Below are 25331 nucleotides of genomic sequence, written 5' to 3'. Positions count from 1 at the left end.
CAAATACTAAAGGGTTGATTCCTAGGTAATGAATATAGAATCAGGAAACAGCTGTGGAATAAAATCGATGTACTGCTATCAAGTAGAAGTTGGTAAAGCAAACCTCTGATGCCTTTAGATTCCTCGCACATACACATGCTCTGAGTAGTGGGCGACGCAGTTCCATTCTGCTCCAGCCTCGGAATGTGGCATTCTAACAACTGACCTGCAAAACTATCTTTAGTGGTTGACTCTAAGGCATATTTCTTCCTTTAAAACTTAGAGAATGCCCTCTTCTGCTCATATTGCTCTTTTCTTAAAGATTTGCTATTTCTAATAATTTAAAATATAAATTTAGATAGATTTTCTTGACAATTTGGGTCAAATTCTAAAGGGTACTTTGAATTTCATTAGAGTCTCAGGCAAGTCATTTTCCAGAAATCCATTTTTAATGTCTATGCTAAATAAATTAACATTTACAGACAAGACAAAACCATCATACGCTCTTGTAAGAATCCAAGGTAAATGTACAGAGGTGTATCAACTATTTCAAATTCTAAAACCAAGCATCTGCATGACAATCACCTTGATTAAAATCTTCCAAGCTTAATTACTCCTTCTTAAATAATTTTAAATTCTATATTGGACAAAACAGATACAAATGTATTTGTGCAAATTAACTTTAAAAACATAGTATGGCTTAAAACTCACCAGTTAACTTCTGCAGCATCATACTATATGAGCACACTTGAGTCGTCATCCTGCATTAGTCATCATTCTTAGTTCAAGTGAACACATGGTACACATCTATAGGCAATATAAACCCAATAACTTTCCCCGAAAGGAATAAAGGATTGAGATGCTATTGAAGCAAATTAATTTCTAGGGATTCGGATAAAGACAATAAACATGAATAGAACTCAAGACATAAGATTTGCAGGGCTTATCTCTCCCTTTATGTGTTAGACATTTCTTGGGGAAATGTCATCTGACCTAGGAGTAACATGAAATAGGCACGACTCATTCCACTCGTTCTATCACATGTTAAAAAATAAAATTCATGCAATTTTCAAAAACTAATTTCTCATCATCCCAGTCAACAATTTCTTTAAAAAAGTTAAAGGGTAACCTCTGCTTTGAGATTACAATAAAATTAAAAATAGTTTAAATATTGCCATGATTAAGAAAAACAAAGTCATCATTTATGCAAGCTTAAGAATCCAAGTTGCTTGTGGAGTGAAATTAAAATCTATCACACAGCAATCATTCTGAGCTACAAACTAACACGTAGCTTACCTTGCAAGTCACCTCACCAACTACTAATTTTATTTACATTAACGACAAGTATAACATTTACCAATTACAAGTCTACGGGTTTACTTGTTGGCAGTAGTTGAGCTTTTCCAATAGGGTTTTTTGGAGAACCTTTATACCAGACCCTCTCTTTTTCTGATGGCTTTCTAAGGACCCTGTTATTTAGGCCAGGAGAAAAGCCCATATCGTTACTTACAACAGATTTCAATATATCATGATTTGTCAGATCATCCAAGGGAGCCTTAATTTGGCTGTTAGATATCACTTCCTGCTTACAAACTCGGGTAGACCCAAGAGAAGAATTCACAGAGTCTGGGTGCCTCTTCATCTGTAAGACAGCTGTAGAAGTTAATTTTGTAGATTTTGAAAGAGTATCAAGATTTGACTGTTTGCATGATGTAGACTTCTGCTCTCCAGGACCTGATTTGGCACACGGAATACAGGAATCTTTCAACGTACTTTCTGTACGAGAGGGAAGAGCACTATCACAGCTCACTGATTTAACCAGAGGAGAAGCAACGTCACCAAGACTTGCTAATTTATGTCTCGTAGGTTGTCCGCCATACTCCAACAAAGAATTAATTCTTCTGACAGACTGACGGACCGGCGTACGCTGAAACTTAAGAGGTGACTTAACTTTTGTCTTACTTGGTTCATTTAAAGAAAGCTGGTTAAACCACTGTATGTGGTCTGAAACCTTTCCATGCTCTGTCATTTGCAAGCGTTCAGAAACCGTTCCGTCACATGTTTCCACCAGTGACTGCTGTTTAACGGTTCTTACAGGCCTAGGTTTTGACAAGTTTGTTCTGTTATATGCAACCTGCTCTGAGGAAGAGGTGCTAGCCACACCCTCCCTAGTAGGTGCACATTTCAGTAAGTTCTCTTCCATCCTGTTTTCATTCTCCTCGAATTTAGTATTTCGCGTATCCCTTGGGGACTCTTGTTTCTTTATTTGTTCATCACTGGGTAGTTCCTGCTTGCTTAAATCACCTTTTGGTATACTCGAATGAATGCCGTTTTCTAGTTCTGTCTTCATCTGAGTTGAGGAACATTTTACAGTGGCTCCTCTGTCCCATTTTTGAGTTTGATGTAGGGAGAAGTCTCTTTCTAAAAAGTTATTTTCATCTTTACTAGTGTGGTGTTCATTTGATTCTATCACAGTCAAATTATTAGTTTCAAATAGATTTTCCTCTGGACTACATTCAATAGAAGATGTTTCATTGAATTTTACTTTCCCCACATTAGTTAATGATGACTGCCTGTGATTTATCAATGCATGAAGATTGCTTCCAGATTCAGAAAATGCTTTCTGAATTTTCACCACAGTCTTTGTGGTCAAGTTATTTTCATCCCCACTAAGAGAGCTACCAGTTACATTGTTATGCTTATTGTGTACATTAGAAGGGGTGAGCTCATATGAGCTAACAGACAATTTTTCAACTATCATATCAGGCTCCAAAGAAGAGTTTGCTACCTCAAGACTTCCATCTATTGGAGAAATTTCATTTCCATCTATTTCTTGAAAACTTGAATTACTTGGTCCTGTCCAAGACATTCGATGACTTGTTCCAGCTAGTCGTTCTGGAGTTAATAAGTTTTCCTCAGACTTACTAATCTTTTTTGAACCTAAAATAAAGCAGTTCAGTGTTTTTAATCATTTACATTTGACCTAGTTGTGAAATATTATTCAAATACGTGACAAATTAGATACTAAGCATTTAATTCCAATAAATTAAAGATTTGTGTTAAAAGAAATAATTTTATATATAAATATGTCAAACATTTTGATGTATACATTTATAAAGATCCTCCAATTGTTCACAGAAAAATACATTGCCAACTCGAATATTTTCACTATCCAAACACAAATTTTCAATTTCTAGAACAGTAAATTACTTAATATATTTTATCATTAAAAAGCAACTAAAGGTTATATGTCAATTATATCTCAATCAAATGTGAAGAAAATGTTAAAAAAAAAAAAAACTACTGTAGGCTTTTAGGGTAAAATTCTAACAATATCCTGTATATGTACCTTTCTTTGTTAATCTCTCATCCAAATCTGGGCTAAAAAGCAGACCTGTTTTTACAGATTCAATCCTATTTTTTAAACTTTGTTGATTTGCAAGTCGTCGACCAACATTTTCAGATCTATTGACATCAGGACATGCATTCTGTACAGAAAAAAAGTTGAAAAGTCTTGGTTAAGAAATAATCCTAGTTAATTCAAAATATGAAGATAAAGTAAAATTTTGTAGTTACCAAAATTCTCTACAGCTAATTAAAAAAAATATATATATATATATAATCGAGGAACAATTTTATAGCAAACACAACATCCTCGCATGCATGCTGATGAAAAATCTAAGCATTTGACCTGCCTACTAGTTGATATTTTATGATCTAAAATGAAAACAGCTGGAAACCATAAACAAAAGGAAAAGACAAACTATGCACTGAGAAAATATTTGCAAAAGATGTGACTGACAAGGGCTTAATTTCCAAAATAGAAACAGCTTATAAAACTCAATAACAAAAAAACAACCCAATAAAAAGCAAGCAGAAGACCTAAATAGACATTTCTCAAAAAAAGACACACAGATGGCCAACAGACACATGAATAGATGCTCAGCTTCGCTAATTATTAGAGAAGTACAAATCGAAACTACAATGAAGTATTACCTCATACCACTCAGAATGGCCGTCATTAGAAAGTCTACAAATAATAAATGCTGGAGAGGGTGTGGAGAAAAGGTAACCCTCCTAAATTGTTGGTGGGAATGTAAATTGGTGCAGCCACTATGGAAAACTTACGGAGGTTCCTTAAAAAACTAAAATTGGGTTGCCATATGATCCAGCAATCCCACTCCTGGCCAGAGGAGAAATTCTCTAACCAGAGAAAACTCTAATTCAAAAAGATACACACACCCCGATGTTCACAGAAGCATTATTTACAATAACCAAGACACAGAAACAAACTAAGTATACATCTACAGATGAATACGTACGTATGTACGTACACACACACACACACAATGGAATACCACTCAGCCATTGAAAAGAATGAAATAATGCCATTTGCAGCAACATGGATGGACCTAGAGATTATCATACTAAGAGAAGTAAGTCAGACAGAGACAAATATCATATGATATCACCTATATGTGGAATCTAAAGTATTATACAAATGAGGATTTACAAAACAGACAGACTCACATACACAGAAAACAAACTACGGTTACTGGTGGGGAAAGAGGTTAGGAGAGGGGTAAATTAGGAGCTTAGGATTAGCAGATACAAATGACTATATAAAATAAACCAGGTCCTACTGTAGAGCACAGGGAACTATATTCTATATCCTATAATAAACCATAATGGAAACAAATGTGAAGAATATATTATACACAAACACATAACTGAATCACTGTGCTGTACACCAGAAACTAACACAACATTGTAAATCAACTATACTTCAATAAATAAACAAATATATAAGTAAGAACTGGCTCACACAATAACTTAAAAAAATTTTTTTTGTTATGACTCTGTGCAAGGGCCTGTTCACAAGAGTGAAAGAAAACAAACAAAAAACCCAAAATCTTACCCACATGGAATTTACATTCTCAATGGGGAGATTTAAACCACAATAAGACAGACAGTAAATTGTAATGTATAATATACAATTCATAAGGTAAAAAGTGCTATGGAGAAAAGTAAAACAGGGTAAGAGGGACATGGAGTGAGTGGTAAAGTGGTGGGGGTGTGATGTTTAACACAGTAATCAGAAGATGATTTGTCAGAAAAAAATGAGAATGAGAGACATGAAGGTATAGGGGGAAGAACATTCCAGGGAGAGGAAAATGCTAGTGCAGTCTCTAAGGCTGAACAAAGCAAGGTCTGGGCCACTCGAGAAGCAGCAAGGAGGCAAGTGACTGGAGCTGAGTGAGCAAGGGAGAGTGGCAGGAGGAGGGCTGGAGAGGGAGGCGGGGAGTGGACCACCAAAGCACTGCAGCTCAGTGTGGGAACTTTGGCTCCCCTCCCGCCCTCCTTCCCGCCCCCAGAGTGAAGCAAGGAGTCCCTGGAGAGTTCTAAGCAGAGAAGTGACATGCCTTAACGCTGGTTTTTAGAGGATAATCTTGGCTCTAGTATTGCAGGAAGGTAGAAACAGATAGACCTACTAATAGGAGTTTATTACAGTAATCCAAGTTCCAGGTGACAAAAAACTTAGAGGTTAGAAATATAGTGCAGTGAGAATAGGTCAGTCTGGATGGATTCTGAAAGTAGAAGTTAGACGACTCCCTAATGGTTTAGACGGTCCATATGAGAGAGAGTGAGGGGTCAAGAATGCCTGCATGGTTTCTGGCCTAAGTGACTGGAAGAATGAGTTGCCATAACTGAGATGGTGAAGACTGCAGGTGCAAGTGCAGTGGTGGGGAGGGGGACTGGAGAAATAGCAGCAGTGAAGAAACGCACCTCGGAAGCTCTATTTGGGGCAGGTCACAATCAAGATGTCTGCTGGATCAACACCCAAGTAGGGAGGTCAAGTAGGTAGATATTAAACAGTCAAGTTGTTCAGGAGAGCTAGAGATATAAACTTGACATCCTAAGTAAATACAAGATGTTTGGAGCTGATGATCACCTTGAATAAGTGGAGCACGAAAGAGAAATCCAAGGGCAAAGCTTTGAGCACTCCAATGTAAAAGAATTAGAAAATTAACTGGCAAAGGGGGAAGAAAATCATGAAACTAAAATGTCCTTGAAGCAAGGAAAGAAAGTATGCCAAAGAAGAGCGAGCCATCAGCCAGGTTCTATGCTGCTGACACATCAGGTCTAACAAGGGCTGGTATTTGTCCACTGGTTTTAGCAGCGCTGAATTCATGGGTGACCTAGTTCAGAGCTGCTTCAGTGACTGCTGGGGATGAAAACCTCCCTGGAAGTGATTTCAGCAGAATAGAAAAGGAGGAACAGGAGATAACAACTCAAGTGTCAGAGTTCGGTATGAAGGAGGAGAGAACGGGAGAGTAGATGGGGGGGGAGGCAGGGATAAGAGTGTCTTTTGGCATCAAGTCTTCAGCTTTATGCTAATATAAACATTAATGAAATGGTGGAAGACACTTACTCCATCTTTGCTACTTTTCCCTAGACTAAATTTCAAACGAAGAGATCTTCGAACCTTTTCTTTACGACTGATTTTAGGAGAGAAACAGCCTGCTTTTCCCGATTCCACCCTAGAAAGAGTGTAATTAAGAACATCAGTTTATAGCATAAGAACTGGAGGAATTCCTACAAAATAAAATGGGAGTCCAGAGCAAATCACATTGTTAGTAACTGAACAGAGTAACAATTTTCTAGGTTTAAGGTTCAAGATACCATGTATGAATATATTGTATTTGCACATAAAAATGATCTTTCCTGTTTATCATAAGTCACTTATAAACCAGAATCATTAGAATAGACTAGCTCTATATATTAACAGGAAATTTTAAAATTATACACATCAACATAAAATAGGATTTTAAGCAAGCAAATTGACTCAAATTAGGAATCTGTCTCTGGAGGATATATAAAGTGCACTTTATATGTAAAGATTGCAAAGGCAAATGGGATTTTTAAAAATTGATTCAAATATGATTCTCAGTAGGAAGACACAAAATATTTTATTAACTATATATACCAAATTTTTATCCAATGAAAACGAAATAAATGGATAAATTACCTGCAAACTTTTTTGCTTGCAATCCTCTTACTTCGCCTTAGCACACCTGTACTGATCAAATGATTTCCACTGATGGCTACAGGAGAGAGCGAACTCTGAGATGACCCTTCTGGGCTTGTATCAAAGTGAACTATAAAAATAACCACACGTATTAGACCACACATACTTATTTTCTCTTCTAAGTATAAAATATTAATAGCAATTAGAGTCAAAGTCTTAATTTCCACCCCTAAACAACATCAAAAATCACATAATTTCTGGTTAGAATTTTCAGGGATTAAATAACCCAGTTTAGCTAAAAATAGTATCAATTTCCTACATTTTAGTTGCCAATTAAAGGTCAGATTAAACATTACTTTTTTATTAGAGTTTGCTTTAAGGTCTTTTAATATTACAGGCGGAGTGGGCATTGTTGCAGATTAGAGAAAGAGCAAAGTTTCAAGACAGACAGACTTGAGTTTGTCCCACCATTTACTAAACGGCTTTAGGCTCTGAAAATGGACTTCTATGGTGAATATAAATATTACTGTAATGTACGTAAAATGTCTAGCACAGTACCTACTACATAAGATTAATTAATGCTATTATCAAAAATAAACTACTGAAAACAATTTAGTGTCTGAGTATCCAGTATACACCTGCTAGCCAACTGTTGTCCACCTGACTCTGGAGTGTAATTTGTCCAATATTTTTTGTAAACAAACATAAACTTATGATCTAGGAGGGGAGATATAGCTCAGTGGTAGAGTGTGTGCTTAGCACGCACAAGGTCCTGGGTTCAATCCTCAGTACCTCCACTAAAATAAAAAATAAAAACCTAATTAACTCTTCCCCAAAAAATAATTTAAAAAATAAACTTAAAAAATTTTTATGTGAAATTATGGGAAAAAATGCTAAACAAACAAACAAACAAAAAACACTTGATGATCTAGAACACACACCTAACCACTTGGCCATGTTCTGTGCTAACTGCCAGAACTGTGCTATGTTCTGCCATGTTCTGTGCTAACAACTGGAGGTTACAACAGCTCATTTTGATTAAGTTATTTAACACTGTATCATGAAACTAACTATAATAAAAAAAATTAGGAAAAAAAAAGTTATGAGCAAAGGCTCCATGCACACTTGAGTTACACTTGAATATTGCCCAGGATACACTCAACAAACATGAACCCTCTCAACTTACTGTTGGTACTGACAAAGAATTTACACAGGTTCCCAAACAGAGATAGCCATGTCTTTTCAGTTCAGTTAAAAAAACAGAAAATAATACAACCATTACACTGACTTTGGGGTGCATTTGGCTAAAAAATATGTTGGAGGCAAAATAATATATGCAGTGTGACATAAACAGCTTTATGCCAGGGCTGCAGTCTAGTCACCTTGAAAATCTATTAGTGGTGACAAGGAGGCACAGCCAGAACACATGGAATAATGCACAGTTATAACACATCCAAGAAAAAATTATAAATCAGTACTCTATGGATTGTAGGTTAATACTGTTGCCTTTATACATTAAGAAAAAAGCATCATATCTGTTATAATCCAAACTAAGAAGTCAAACCATTTCCAATTTTGCAGATGGAATTAATTGAATTGTGGCTGAGAAAGTAGGGTCAAAGAAAAATGGTGAGTTAAAATAAGAGGATTACTGATGTCGAACCTGTTAAATTTTTTTTTTCTATAAAAAATGCATTGGGTAAGTAGGCTCATACTGTTACAGTAACACAAGAACAGTTAATCTATTTTGGGGAGCTTGGAGAAAAGGAATCAGCAGGTTCATTTCTTGGGTAAGATGTCATATTGCTAATGAACAAAGGCAGGGAGAACTACGATTCACATCTGCCATTTGGAAATAGTCCTCCAAAGTGGGAAAGCTTTTAAATATTAAAAAAAAACAACACTAAGTTACTTTAAAGGTGTAAGTCTCTAAACTGTGAATACTGAAAGAACTCTAGACATAGCTTCAGAGTTCTTCATTACACTTTAATGAACCATAGAGAACTGCTAAAGGGCCATGGAGACCAAGTTGTTATTCTGTTCAACTTTTTAATAAAACAAACAAGGAAAATATAAACCCTTTGGACAGATAACAGAAACAAAAGAGAGGCTTTTGGGAAGAAGACCTCATAACCTAGTTAGCAAATTCAATATAAAACTCTTAACATTGTTTGAGACCAAAAAAATCTAAAACAATCAGAGACCACTCACATTTTGACTAAATGTGAGACAAACATGAGATGGAAGACTCTGAGTTTAGACAGGGTTTCATTTCATTTTGGGTTCATCATAAGGTTAATATGAGTCAACTTGTATTCTAGACTTGCTAAAGGAGGCAACTCAATCGAAAACCACACTAGCAAAAATTTGGTATTCAAATTAGCATGATTATATTATACTTTTCTCTGGAGGCTCTTGTTGGCCACATTAGAAATTTGTAGTTCATTTGGAATAAAATGATCGAGCTGGTAAGGGATATGAAAATCATGCCACAAGGAACAGCATAAACAAAGTTTTTAAAGCTTTTTGTAAAAACTATTTGAGTATAAAACTTTAAAAATACCACCCCCTAAACTGTAACCCACAATGGTTACTCCAGTGGAAACTATCCCCACAACTGGATTCAGAGGTGCTCAAACACTGGAGATCTCAACAGGAGACAGCAACCCAGTGACAGCTACAGAGCCAGAAGTGACTAAAGTAGAATTCAGGATGTCTCATCACGTAAAACCTGAGCACTGGTGCTATTCATGGATGCCCCTAACCTTCTAGGCATGGCTGTAAAACACACACACACACACACACACAATTATACTAAACCAATGTCTATTTACTTTTCCCAGAATAGGCACTCATATTAATGTTTACAACCCAATTACATAAATTCTATTTGCTACCTGATACTGGTGTAGAACTGCTACTGAAGAGATTACTCGGCAACAAATCAAAGTTAAAATTGTGCTTGATGGACTTCCTTTTCTTACTTGAGAAACCATGAGAATCTACTGGCAGTTTACGTTTAGCATTTGGTGTAAGAACTGTTGGTGATATGGATAGCTGGGCTGGAAAAAAAAATTGTTATTTCTTCCACAGTTGATAAAATACAAACACTTTATATAATTTCTTCTTCTAAAGTTATTACTTAGAGCTAACCCAAAACTGAGGGGATATGTCAAGATTCTTAACAAATAGTTGTAACTTAAACCAAATAGACTAAAAGATGCATATAATTCACATTAAAGAGTATTAAATAGGGAAGAAAAAGTATAACCAAGATACTGAAACAAAAATGGATCTAAAAATTATTTTTGCTTTTCATCATAACTGAATATTAACCAGTTAATGTCCTCAGTCTGGAAAACAAAACAAATAATCACATTTTCTGTTACTGGGTTGAATAATTTCAGCCACAAGCAAACCAAGATAAAAAAATTGGAACATACACTAATAAACTTCTGGTTCTAAAGTAAAAATGAGATTGAGTTACTTTCACATGTTCAATGGCATCCAACTTATAAAAGAATGTGATTTAGAATATCAAAAGATATAACAACAGACTAAAATAAATTCTTACCTATGATTTTAGGTTCATTATATCCAATGTAATTAGCAATGTCATAAAATAATATTATAGTATAATATCTCCACTGAAAATTATATTTGGAATTGATTAAAATAAAAATAAATTATGTAATTATCATAATTTCTGCATAATATATAGAAATTTTCATTTAAGTAAATATATATATACCTACCAATTCTTTCCTGTTGAGGTGTAATAGAGGGTGTTCTATTAGGTTTAAACTTATTTAATGCTCCACTAACAAAATCTGAAATGCAAGGCATATATAATCATATAATCAATTATAACTTAACATTTACCTCTTTCAACAATAATTCATATTGATATCTGTGCTCTTATAGCATCTAAGTTTATATCAGCGTATATGTTTTAAAGTCACTTAGGGTCATTCAAAAGGAATTATTCCAAACAAGAATATATCTATTTTTATTCCGTTCTCCACTTATACCCATGTAACTCTCAAAATATAAATAAATAAGAAGTCATACAATACAGAATTAAATGTAAAACAAGGATGTATAATGTACAGAAAGAGTATAGAAGAGGAAATCATTACTTTTTGAGAAAGGGAAGAAATGGCAACAAAAGAAGCTTTGCAAGGGAAATAAAATCTGGACAGTGTTCTGAAGATTTAGTAGGTGTTGATTAGGTAGGAAGACAGAATTCAGACAAGGTGACTAGCATCTGCAAAGGCATGTTAAAAAAAACAGAATTATGCACACTAGGAACCAGGAGTTTGATACTCACAGAGCAAATAGTGAATGGTGGATATGGTAAGAGATAAGTCTTATACTAGGCAGATAAGTAAAGGCAGAACAGGGCCTGTATGTCATTTTGAAGAACTTGAACTTCTCCAAAGGTAAAAAGGAGCAAAATTATCATCTCTGCACTTTAGAAAAGTCACTTTGGCAGCAGTATGATAGATTTGGGGGGTTAAGAATCCTTGGGGACAGGTAAACTAGCTAAAAGTTCTCTTAAGTATGGTATTTAGTCATCCAACAAACCTGTAATGCAAATGAAGATAAGATGCTATTGGCAGGAAAAGGATTCTTTTATCTACAAGACAATTTATTCATACCTCATAGTAACCACCAAATGTAAAACTAGAGCAGACACAAAACATAAGAGAAAACTGAGAAAAAACATTATAGAAAACCACCAAACCAAAATGGCAGGCAGAAACTCAAAAGAAAAAGAAACAATGGAGATACAGAACAACCAGAAAACAAAAGACAAAATGGCAATACTAAGGCTTCATCTATCAATAATCATCGTAAACGTAAATAGACTGAATTTACCAGTCAAACACAGAATGGCTGGATGGATTAAAAAACAAGACCCAACTCTATGCTACCTCCAGGAGACTCATCTCAGCTCTAAAGTCAAACATAGGCTCAAAGTGAAGGAACGGACGATGATACTCCAAACAAATGGCAGCCAAAAGAAATCAGGTATAGCTATACTCATAGTAGACAAAAAAGGTTTCAAGCCAAAAAAGGTAACAAGAAATAAAGGTGGACATTATATAATGATAAAGGGGTTAATTCATCAGGAGGAAACAGTTAATATATGCACCTAACATAGGAATGCCAAAATATATAAAGCACATAAAAAGCAATTATTAATAGACCTAAAGGGAGAAATTGACAGCAACACATTAACAGTAGGGAACTTCAACATCACACTTAGATCAATGATAGACAGAAAGTCAACAAGGATATAGCTGCCTTAAATGAAAAAATTAGCCAAGTGAACTTAATAGATTTATATAGTTCATCCCACTCCAATACAGCAGTGTACACATTCTTCCCAAGAGCACATGGAACATTCTCATGGACAGACCATAAACTGGGACACAAAACAAGTCTCAGTAAATTTAAGAAGACTGAAATCATCTTTTCCAATCACAATGGTATGAAACCAGAAATCAACTATAAGAAAGCTGGAAAAATCACAAATATATGAAGACTAAACAACATGCTACTGAACAACTACTGGACCAAAGAAGATAAAGGAGGGAAAAAATACAGATGAATTCCCACCAAACATTCAAAGATGATTTAATACCCATCATCAAATGCTTCCAAAAGACTGAAGAGGAGGGTACACTTGCTAATAACTCTCTTATGAGACCAAATTACCCTGATACCAAAACCAGACAAGACAACACACAAGAAAATTACAGGCCAGTATCTTGGATGAACGTAGATGAATAAATCCTCAAAGAAATGTTGGTAAACTGAATACAATATTACATTAAAAGGATCACAAACCATCATGAAGTGGGATTTATCCCAGGGATGCAAGTATGACTCAACACCCGCAAACCAACAAACAAGTTACACCACATTAATAAAATGAAAGATAAAAAACATATGATCATCAATGGATGCAAAAAAAGCATTTTACAAGATTCAACACCCATTTATGATAAAAAAAAAACTATCAATAAAATGGGTATTGAAAGGACGTACCTCAACATAATGAAGGTCCTTATGATAAACCCACAGCCAACATTATACTCAATAGTAAAAAGATAAAAGCTTTCCCTCTAAGATCAAGACAAGGATGTGCACTCTCATCACTCTTATTCAACATAGTATTGGAAGTCCCAGAGCAATTAGGCAAAGAAAAGAAAAAAAGCTATCCAAATTGAGAGGAATAAGTAAAACTGTCATTATTTGCAAATGACTTTATATATATACATATATTAAAAAAAACTCTGAAGACTCCACCAAAAACGTTTTAGAAATAATAAACAAATACAGTAGTAAAGTTGCAGGGTACAAAAAAATCAATATACAAAAATCTGTATAGTTGCATTTCTATACAGTAACAATGAGCTAGCAGAAAGAAAAATTAAGAAAACAAACCCACTTACAATCACAACAAAAAGAATAAATTACCTAGGAATAAATTTAACCGAGGAGGTGAAAGACCTGTACACTGAAAACTACAAGACACTGTTGAAAGAAACTGAAGAAGACAAAGAAACAGAAAGATATTTTGTTCATAGATTAGAATTACAAAGCTATAGTATTCAAAGCAGCATAGTATTGGCAGAAAAATAGACACATACCAATGGAACAAAATTGAGAGCCTAGAAATCAACCCACATATATATGGACAATTAATGTATGACAAAGGAACAAAGAACATAAATGGGAGAAAGGAGAGTCCCTTCAATAAGTGGCATTGGGAAAATTGGACAACCAATGCAAAATAATGAAACTAGACCACTTACACCATACACAAAAATCAACTAGAAATGGATGACTTGAACGTAAGACCTGAAACCATAAAACTAGAAGAAAACACAGGCAGTAAGCTATTTGATATCAGTCTTAATGTCTTTCTGGATGTTTCTTTGGGCAAAGGAAACAAAAGCACAAATAAACAAACGGGAGTACTAAAAAGCTTCTACACAGCAAAGGAAGCCGTCAACAAAACAAAAGGACAACCTACTGAATGGGAGAAGATATTTGCAAATCTTATACTTGATAAGTGATTAATATACAAAATATATAAAGAACTCATACAATGCAACAACAAAAAAACAAACCACACAATTAAAAATGGGCAGAGGTTCTGAATAGGCATTTTCCCAAAGACATACAGATGGCCAACAGGCACATGAAAAGATGTTCAACATTACTAATTATTACAGAAATGCAAATCAAAACCACAGTGAGATACTACCTTACACCTGTTAGGATGGCTACTATCAAAAAGGCAAGAAATAATAAGTGTCAGAGAGGCTGTGGAGAAAAGAGAATCTTCATACACTGTTGGTGGGAATGTAAATTAGTGCAGCCACTATGGAAAATATGGAGACGCCTCAAAAAATTAAGAATAGAACCACCATATGATCCAACTATCCCATTTCAGAGTAGTATTTATCCAAAAAATACAAAAACACTAATTTTAGAAGACATATACACCCCTATGTTCATAGCACAATTATTTTCAATAGCCAAGACAAGGAAACAACCGAAGTGTCCTTCAATAGGTGAATGGATAAAGAAGATGTAGTACACATACACACACACACACACACACACACACACACACACACACACACACACCATGAATACTACTCAGCCATAAAAAAGGACAATATCTTGCCATCTGTGACAAGAGGGATGGATCTTGAGGGTATTACGCTAAATGAAATAAGTCAAAGAAAGAAAAATACTATATAATTCCAATCATATGTGGAGTTAAAAACAAACAAACAAAACACCAAAATAAATGAGCAAACCAAACAAACCAAAACAAACACACAGATATAGAGAACTGAGTTGTGGTTACCAGAGGGAAAGGGGGATGGGGAAGGGAGAAACGGGTAAAGGGAGTTAACTGTAGAGTGACGAATGGAAAGGAAACTTTTGGTGGTGAGCATAAACTTTTGAATGTGTATACATAAGTCAAAATACAATGTCCACATGAAACTTATATAATGTTATAACCAATGTTAACTCAATAAAAATAAATAATTTTTTTAAAAGGGAAGGGAGAAGCTTCCTGGGTAAAACATTTAGGCTAGAGTTTAACTAGTGGATATTATTTGAACAGCAGGGGTAGATAGAAGTAAAAATATATCAATAAAAAGTATAAGCAAAAGAACAAAGTGTCTAAAAAAACAATGAATAAAGAAAGCAATTTGACTAAAGTATAGACCGCCTCAAGGAGAGACAGGAAACAGAAAGGCACGGTAAAGCAGCCCTATGAAAGGTCTTTAATGTTAGGCTACAAATACCAGTATTATTAATGGAAGTTTCTGAAGGTTATACACGTGAGATATGTGATTAGAGTTATATGTTAAGAATATCAGCCTTGACAGCAATAGGCAGAGCAGATTCAAGGAGGAGGCACAAAGACCAAGAAGGAAAGTCTTACAGTAAACACTGCAGATAGAATCTTATAAAACATGAAAACTGTGAATACAGATGGTAATAAAAGGCACCCATGGTTTAAAGCTCACGTGATAAGAGAATGGTGGTGCTGTAAACTGAAAAAAAAATTCCAGCAGAACCAGTTTTAAGAAGGTGAAGGTGATCATTTCGAAAGGCTGAGCGTAAAGCACCAAGGAAAAGCAGAAGTAAAGATGTCTGCCTAGTAGAGGCTGTAACTGAAACAGAACTGACATTTGTGGGGCAACAGTGGTAGAGATCCAGAGCTCATCTACTTAGACTTGATAAGTAAAACTGTAGGATGTGTGAAATTATAAAAGGGAAAAGGTAATGAACATGATTGGTGTCTAACAATATCTAAATTTGGGGTAGGAAGGTTTACGGGTTGAACTGAATCCTCCAAAAAGATATGTTTAAGTCCTAACTCCCAGTACTTGTGAATGTGACCTCACTTAGAATTAGGGTCCTTACAGATGAACTCAAGTTAAAATGAGGTCATTGGGGTAGGCCCTAATTCGGTGTGTCAGGTGTCACTACAGGAGGAAAAGCTGGACAGAAAGACACCTAGAGAGATTGCCATGAAATGACCAAGTCAGAAACTGGAGTGATGCAGCTACAAGCCAAAGAATGCAAGAATCGACAGCCACCACCAGAAGCTAGAAGAGGCAAGGAAAGGTTCTCCCTCATAGGTTTCAGAGGGACCGTGGGCCAGACAACACCTGGATTTCAGACATCTAGCTTCCAGAACTACAAGACAATAAATTTTGGTTGTTTTAAGCCGCCCAGTTGCAGTACTTTGTTTCAGTAGCCCTAAGAGATGAACACAGAAGGTATGAGGGGAATCTACAAAGGAGGCAAGAAGAAACAGAAGGAGGCAGTACCATACAAGCCAGAAGATTCAAAAAGGAACGGGACAGGTAATAGCAACTGGCTCTGATACTCAAAAGATAAGAAATGTCCTAAGGCAACTGGAGGAGGAATGGCCTCAGTCTTCTAGATCAAGAAGATAGTAAGTCTTATGACTGATTCCACAATGAGGAAACTTTGGTTCTTTTTGATTCTTCCTTGGTAATGTTTCCTTCATTACTTTGTTCATTTTCCTGACTAATTCATAGCACTATTTCAGATCATGATTTCATACCTAGATCATTGACACACATTTCTGACTATCCTCCTCACCTCCAAGTCTCAATTCTCCAAACCAGATGATTTTCTAAAACAGTTTAATTGTGGTATGCCTCGCCTCAAAACTTCAATGCTTCTTTAATACTCAGCTTAATGTTCTAATTCTTCAGCCTGACATCACGCTCAGTATCATCCTGATCCCTAGGATGAACCTCTCGGGTCATGATTTTTATATTTATAGACACAGACATATATCACTTCTGCCTCATGCAAATCTTTCTTCAGAGCATCCTTCTCATCTAGAAAAGGATACAAATATTCTGACCCTCCACCCAGTTCCCTTAGATTCTACTCACTCTTCAAGAAGGTTCAGTTTGACCTCCTCTTTGAAGAGTTCCTGGGTCATTACAACCAGGGAACTTTTCTCCTATGAACACATTTTATGTTTGTGCTAAAGATCAAACATGTAGTATTAGGTTGCATTGTCATTTTTACTTTTCACATGCATACATCATGTCTTTCCAATGGTGCTATAAGCCCTAAAAAGACATACACCATAGCTTATGCTTTTTTATGTTCAAACGCATTTCAGGCAAAGGCAAACTGCTGTACCTTCATAGACGGGACTGCCACCGCCACTTACCTCCTACACTTTGTCTTCGCTTTCTCTTATAGTCACCAGGAGTTTCACATTCACCTTCTTCAAAGCCTTCTAGTGACGGAGTAGCACAGAGACCATCAATACCCAACATAGCTGGTATCTTTTCTAGGATAAAATCTGGAACATGCCCTAAACAAAAATGTTCATAATTAAGATCTTTCCTTTACTCCCCCTCAAGATGTTGAAATCGCACACAGCCACCTTCTAACAATTGTTTCATAATTCACTTAGAAGAAGCTGGAATCTCCCTCATTTAAACAAATCCCATTACTTAATAATAAGGCAACTGCATCTTACCGATATCTGATGCACAATCAATGAGAGTCTGCACTACTGCAGCCTGTAATCGTAGCTTCTTTTCTGTGTTAGCAGACATCTTTTCATGCCCTTCACTTGTCTGAAGAAGGTTTGGTGCAAATATTACAGCCAGATTGCTGCTATCCATCTTATTTTCACTGGACCTTGAATCAGCCCAAAATAAAAATACAGAGTTAAAATAACATATTGAGCACGTTTTAAAGACCTCTTACTTTATCGATTAAACACAAGTCAAAATACAGCTACTCTTCATCTACCCATCTACATAATTGGCTTGAAACGAGACAGAACCAGAAATACACAGCTTCTGTGTGCTTAAATCTATGTCATAAAAACACTGCTACCCATTAAGTCCACACTTTGTTGTTCCACACAAATTGAACATGTCTCTTTGAGTTTCAAACCCACACATAGAAAATTCAAGGTACTGAAGTATGTCTAGAACAAGCAGGCTCAATGACAGCAAGGAGAAGGGACAAATCTGAAAAGCAAAAAATCCAAATATTTAAAAACACAGTAATCTGAAGCCTTTCAGTGGACTAAGAATCCTATAAACATCAATAAACCATTAAGCCATTCATAATGACAACTCTAGGACAGAAAGGAAATATTAAATTATTCGGTATACTGTTTTTTAAATTATAAATTATACAGAGTATACTTCTTATAGTAAGGAACTATAATATTTTTAAGAAAAATTTCCATTCCAAATAAAATTTAATTTACTATCATAAGGTAAACCTAGGTAGTTGAGAAATTAAACTATCATCTCCCAAGACTTAATTAGTACATACCTAAGGGAGACTTTCCTGAGAAAGTTAAAGAAGTATCTTAATACATCAATTGTGTGGTCAGCCATAAGACAGGAGAGCAACAATGTAGCTGTGTTCTTCTCCTCTGTTCTTAACTGTTGAGCTTTGAAAAGTGCTTCATGCAGATCAGCTGGGAGAATGGGCTCTGGCAATTCCCTAAAAAACTGCTTAAGGAGTCCTGCAATATCACAGGGAGGTGCAGAAGACAGGCATCTTTCACCATGATCCAGCTTATTCTGAAATAAATATAATAATCTTGAGCATTTGGGGGCTTAAGGGTTTGTTGCAAATAAAGTATCCTTTCTTATACTCTAAAGAGTTTTCTATAATAAATTTCTCTTAACTCTTGTTTCAGTATATATCACTCCTTTTTAGAAGGCTAAAAACAAAATTAAGAAAAAATTTTCATTTCATATAGTACATTATAGAAACAAGGACCATGGATTTGAGAGTACTCGCTAAACTTTTAAAGCATTATATAAATAGCATTGATTATAACAATCATTTCACAACGTATATATATTTCAAAACATCAAGTTGTACACGTTATTTACCAACTATACCTCAATTTTTTAAAAAGCATTATATAAATGATATACAGTTCATTTTGGAAAAAGCAAAAAGGTTTGTCTGCCATGAAAAAACCTATTTGCAAATTCAATCTCTATCAATAATTCATGTAACAGTTCTAAACATTTCAGTCCTAAAGACCATATCAAAAAGTGGTACAAATGAAAAATTATAGTTCAAGAATATGCTTACCTTTAGTGCTTTTAGACGAATAACAGATCCTGATTTCCTAAAAAGCCCTTCTGTATGAATATGCTCTTCTAAATTTGTGCAAGCATCAACAAGAAAACTGAAAGAAAGAACTCTTTTCAGGTGGCAAGATATGTATCTCACTAAATCCTATTCTCCTGCCAAACTATATAAGCAGACTAAGTATTACACCCCTTTCAGGAGCTCTGATGCCACAAATCCCTTTAACCTCTACGATAAAAAGGTTACTTTTAGTTTTCCTTCTTGCTTCCTGAATTCTTTTCTAACACCCATCTTTTTACTCATAACTTCAATGAACCTGCTCAACCCTACATCCTTGTCCATCTTAATCCATTTCTTTGCTTCTGCTCAGAGCATAAGATTTTTTTTTTAACTGCGTTCATTTCTTCATATGCCAGCCTTTGCTCAAATCTCTATAGTCAGACTCATCCCTGTTACTCCATCAAGGTCACTAACGCCTTGCCAAGTCCATGGTCAATTCATTGTCTTCATCTTGCTTGTCCTACTAGCATCTGACACCCTTGACCATTCCCTGATGATCTAAAAATATTCTTTTTCACACACTTCTGGTTTTCCTGCTGTCTCTCTGACTGCTCCTCCTCCAACTTCTTTTCTGGCTCCTCTTCTTCTCCTAGACTTCTACACCCTAGGATCACCCAGGGCTCTGTCTAAGGCCTTCTCCTTTTCTTCATCAATACTCTCTCCACAGGTGACCTTGCCCAGCACACAAAACTTAGAAAACCTACCATCTACTACATTTGCCCAAGAATAAGGCAAGGTTTTTCCCTCATCAACATTACCTCTCAGAAAGTCAGATATATCCCAGTCCTTACAATTCTTCTCATATTTAGAGGTACGTGCTCAATTTCTTTATACTGAACAATTTTTAACAATCAGTATTGGCTGCAGATACGTAGTTAATATTAATAGCTGGTAACAACAAATCTGAATGGATATCAGCTGCAAGCAAATGAAGGCACTGTACTGGTGCACAGGGGCTCAGTGTTGCAGAGGGTAATCAACAGAAAAGTTTTTTTTTCTTTCAAGAGGCAGGCAAAGACATTACAATAAAGATTTAGTCATTATTATTAGGGTTGTGACTGTGATTCCAAATGTTGAAAATCATCATAAAATAGCCATGTATAGGCCATTTAAAAGTAAAATAGTAAGTGGTTACTTCATGAAGATTGTGAATCTGTACCTTTAGGCTGAATGAGAGGAAACTGTTCTAAGGCAGGGAAGTGTTCAATAAATGATTTTGGACAATGCATCAATTAAAAACCTAAGTTATTGGACTGTGGTAGCCAGAATGAATCCTACTTTGGATAGAGGGGAAATAAATTAGTAACAGCTAAGATAATTTCTTTACATGAATTTTTAAACTGTTTTCTTAAGATATAAACTTCCCTAGTAATTTCTGATGTAGTTAGTTCAAAAGATTATTTACAGATAGTGACACAGAAAAACTCAAGAGTTGCATAATTTACATTGACAAATACTCTAATATCTTAGCTTAAATATTCTTTTAGTCAACATTTCTAAAACAAAAAATACTAAAATTATAACTGAATTGGTAGTTTAGTATATTACTGACTATAATCAAAACTACAGTGAAAAAATTGGCTACAACTGAAAACTGACTTAACAGAACAATAATAATTTGCTTTCTAACTTTTATTCATCACTGAACCTTAAAATTCAATCCTGAAAATGAGTGTACAAATTAAAAAAGTTAAAATATGCAAAAGTTTAAAAACAACTTTCACATTAGTTAATGCTGAGAAATAAAATAATTTGCTAGTTCCAACTAATTGTGTGAGTCAATCAACTAAACATTCAAATACCAGTTTGAAATATTTATTCTTCATTTCAAACTTTGCTTACCTTGGAATATGTCCATATTCTGGTACAACACACTGGGGCAATGCATTAAAAGGTACTCCAAATATTTTACCCTAAAATGACAAATGCAGTTACTCTAACACAAATATTACATAAAATGTACGTTTTCTTAAACATTAGGCAAATTAAAAACCTAACAAATAAAACAAGATAGCAGAAATAATCTATCAATCAAGACAGAAAACAATTATATCAAGCACATTTGTTAAAAAGTAACTACTTTATACTCCACATTATGTTAGGTTTTGGGAGTACAAAAATGGTCAAGTTAGGTCATTGCCTGAAGCAATGTAGCAAATTCTGTTAGTTTCCAATCCCATAATAGAAAATCAGATCATTTAGTGTTCAGCCAGGAAATTCTTAAACAGAATTTGGCCCAAAACACAAACACTAACATTTCTGGAAAAATACTAGTTTCCTTCAGTAACTATATAAATACTGATCTTAAACTTTCTGTTGGTCACATCATAAAAACTAACTTGGACAAAAGGCTAAATTGACTGATAACAGTAATTCCTGTCACTTAGTGTGTACTTCCTAACATTATATCAGGGTGGTTACTCGGAGACCTGATTATCTTTTCCATACTCTATGGGAGAGCACTACTCAAACTGTTCTGAGGTACCCAAGGTAGGGATTCTGCAAATATTTAATTGAAATTTCATTTCATACTTTGAAAACCATTTTTAATAAGTCACATTCAAATGTATTATTCACATTCAAATTTTAATACATTTGAATATTCCAAGAGTACACTGGTATGCTGGTTATATTTGTGCACACCTCTGGATAAAGAATCTGCCACGATCTTTGGGCATACATTCAAACTTCTTAAAAATGAGTCACTGATTAAGAAGGTTGTAGCTTTGCCTTGGACTTAGAAATAAATTCACACCTGTATATGTCTGCTTGTGTAAAATTAGCTATGTGGGCACACCTAGTCTCACAAATGTTAATTTAGCTTAGATGCATCTGCTCTCCATGAATGCTCTTGAAGCACTTATGTTTCAAGAGCATCTTACTTAATATTTTATTTATAATCAATACGATTATATTGATCAATCAATGCCATTCGGCATTCTAAGTGATTTGACAAATCTTACTAGTCCTTTTTTCAAGCATCTGGCTCAATTTAATTGATGAATATAGAAAAGACTGTATAGTACAGTGCATAAGAAAGCAGGCTCCTAGAGGCAGGACTGCGAGGCTTTAAAACCTTGGCTCTTCCACGTATTAGCTGAGTGATCTGAATCAAAAATATCATTCTCTATGCCTCAGCATCCTTACATATGTCCTAAGTCATAGAATTATAGAGAGAATTAAATGAATTAAACGATGTAAAACATCAGCGTCTGACAGCAAGAATTCAAAGAATATTTGCTGCTGTTACAATTATCATTTCAAGGTGAGCTACTAAAAAAGTTATCATGGGCAACTCCTTATTTGGGTAATCAGAATTTTCTTGATACTGTGCAACCAAACAAAATGCAAAAATATATCAGATGCTGAAGCTGATCCTAAGTTTACAAATGTCATATATAACTAGAATTCAGACTTTTTCCAAGTCTCATTAGTCTCAGCTGACTTCACAAACAAGTGCTATAATGTAATCTCATAAAATAAAACTAATAACATGCTTTTAAAATTTTATATATTAGACTACCATTTAAAATACCTTTAAAAGACTTCTAGCACTTTTCTTAAAGACTCAAAAATATCATTAGATAACAAACACCAAAACGCTAAAGAAATCTAGTTTTCAAATACTTGCTTAACATGTTAGATCTCAATCCTGTAACTTGATGGTCTTCTGTACTTATTAGAATACTTTTATTCGGGTTTCTAGCATGACTGCTAACTAAGATGTAGACCACTGATTGTCAAAACGACTATCATTAGTTGACTAAGTGGCTTGTGACAGGTACTGTGCTAGTTTTATCTACAGATTTTATCACTTTTAAAATCACCGAATTCAGGGAGAGATAACCATTATTCCTATTTTATAGAGTAGGAAACTGAAGCTCAGGACAAGTAGCCCAAGAGAGTAGAGCAGGATTCAAACTCAGGTCTATCTGACTCTAAAGGCAAGTGTCATTTTTTCTTAAGGAGTGAGAAAAAATCTGCGTACAAATTCTTTCATATACTTACAAAACCTACTACATTTGAGATCTTGGAAAGCCAATTTTACATTCAGAAGAAATCATTTAGTTTTTAAATATAAATAAATTTGTTGCCATTCTGTTGCAAAGAACACAAATAATTTTCCCAGAATTTTGTAAGTTATCAAGAGGTATACAAATTATTTGTTAGTTTTCTTCTCCAAGCACCTATTTTCTTTCAGAAACTATAAACTATTCAGAGTTATGCAAGTTAATTTTTAGTTTTCATTTCTAAGTATTTAGAAAGCATCAAATAACTAGGCAAATAAATTGAAAATAAAATGCCTTATAGTCAACTTATTTTTCACAATGAAATTTTTGATGATTCTGTACAGATATGAAAATCTCATTCAAAATCCCATTACCTTAACCCGCCCCACCAAAACCATTAAATGCTTCTCAATCATTCCACAATGGCTTCTCAATTTACTCATTAAAAAACAAAGAAACAAACAAACAGCTTTATGTCTCAAAAGCATGATATAGCCAAGGAGAAAGCATGTTTTTTGTTTCAAATTGGTGAATATAAAATTATTATCAGCAGATTAATTATCAGCAGAATAATTGCCTGTTTCTAATGCGGTGACACTTTCTCATCTACTGGTTCATTTAGAAAATGTACTGGCACCCCTTGTCCCTCTCCAAATCTTACTCTAAAACAGTGGTGGTGAGGTAGTGTTTGTCTCCCTTCCTACGAGCAATTTGTTCAAAAAACAATACATTGGCAGTAAGTGGAGACATTTTCAATTGCCACAACTGGGACATGCTACTGACATCTAGTGCGTGGAAGCCAGAGATGCTGCTAAACACCCTACAATGCACAGGACAGCTAACTCCAACGCCCCCCAAATTATCTAGTCCAAAATGTCAGTGTTCCTAAGGTTGACACACTTAACCCATTCTCCTCTGAATCCACGAAGGAACATTTTAGTATGACCTGATAACAAGTGATGGTAGAGTGTGCCCTCCCTCCCGGCCCCCCGGCCCCCCGGCGCCGCGTTTTTTAAAACGTAAACCTCTTTCCCCAGAACTTACCACTATTTCCGCTGCTGCTGTTTCCAGTCTCTTGCGATCGCACTGCCCACGGCCACCCTTAACCTTAATGCCATAGACAGCACGGAGCTGCTGTACCACGGCCAACCGCACTAGCCTCTGATCCCACATCCCGGACACGTCGCCCACTCTCCGGGGCAGGATCTGAGTCCTGACCCTCGTTCTCCACCAAGTCTTCCAACTTCCAAACACTCTCAGTTTTGCGCTCAGCTCTGTTGCCTTCCGGCTACGTCTGGCACTCTTCCGGCCCCGGCCCCCAGCCACTTCCACAACTTTTTCCTTGACCTATACACTTTCACCGACCGCCTTCTCTTAGCCCTTTGACCTAGCCACACCTCACCTTTCCTTCACTTACACCGGCCTTCTTTCTTGTCACTCGATCCTTTCGGCTACTTACACAGACCTCCCTTCTTTCTCCCTTTCGGTTCCCAGTACCACGCCTGTTAACCAGCTTCTCACCACTTTCGGCCACTTTCCTCCAAACCTTCCTTTGCCCTCGTCTCTCTCCGAAACGTAAACAAGACCCTTCTCCTCGTCCCCTCCTGCCCCGGCCAGCTCAGCAGGGCGCCTGCCCCTGCGTTCCCGCGCCCCCCGACCCTAGCCCAGCCGCCGGACCAGCCGGTTGCTCAGGCGCCTCTTCCAGTCCCGGTCCCCGCCCGGGCTGGTCGCCGCCGTCTCACAGACTGCTCCTTCCCTCCCCCATCAGCCTGCCGGGGCTCCCCGGCCAGCACATGCCGATGCGCTCACAGAAGTCCGGCGGCTCTCCCCATGCCTCCGCCACACCGCGTCTACCGACACCGGAGCCCCTGCGACCCGCCCAACCTCAGCCCCAGCCCAGGCTCAAATGGCAGCGCCAAACAGCGCTCCGCACTCTGATTGGCCCGCTCCTCTTTTCAAAATCAGGACCCCGGAGGGTGGCCAGGAGCTGCCTGTCTAGTAGGTCACGGTTGAAGAGGAGATCACGAAGGGTGTGGCTGGCAGAACTAGGAAACATGAAAAGAAACATGAGTTCAACT

The 25331-nt window shown here is 36.1% G+C and overlaps 1 protein-coding gene across 1 annotated transcript; it reads right to left on the bottom strand.

Annotated features, from left to right (window-relative positions):
- Positions 1–406: 406 nt before the first annotated feature.
- ARHGAP11A (Rho GTPase activating protein 11A) lies at positions 407–25138 on the bottom strand. Its single transcript, XM_006201617.4, has 12 exons — positions 24298–25138; positions 21086–21156; positions 19184–19280; positions 18404–18657; positions 17589–17752; positions 17274–17420; positions 10765–10839; positions 9907–10071; positions 7010–7139; positions 6413–6521; positions 3329–3467; positions 407–2919 (listed from the first exon to the last, which is right to left on the bottom strand). Exons 1-12 carry the CDS (start codon positions 24424–24426, stop codon positions 1340–1342), a joined length of 3060 nt encoding a protein of 1019 aa, XP_006201679.1. The 5' UTR covers positions 24427–25138; the 3' UTR covers positions 407–1339.
- Positions 25139–25331: the final 193 nt, after the last annotated feature.

Source organism: Vicugna pacos, chromosome 6 (genome assembly GCF_048564905.1).
Source record: "Vicugna pacos chromosome 6, VicPac4, whole genome shotgun sequence".
NCBI classification, from domain to species: domain Eukaryota; kingdom Metazoa; phylum Chordata; class Mammalia; order Artiodactyla; family Camelidae; genus Vicugna; species Vicugna pacos.
Note: the sequence above shows the minus strand (reverse complement) of the source record. Positions and strands in the feature narration are given on the sequence as shown.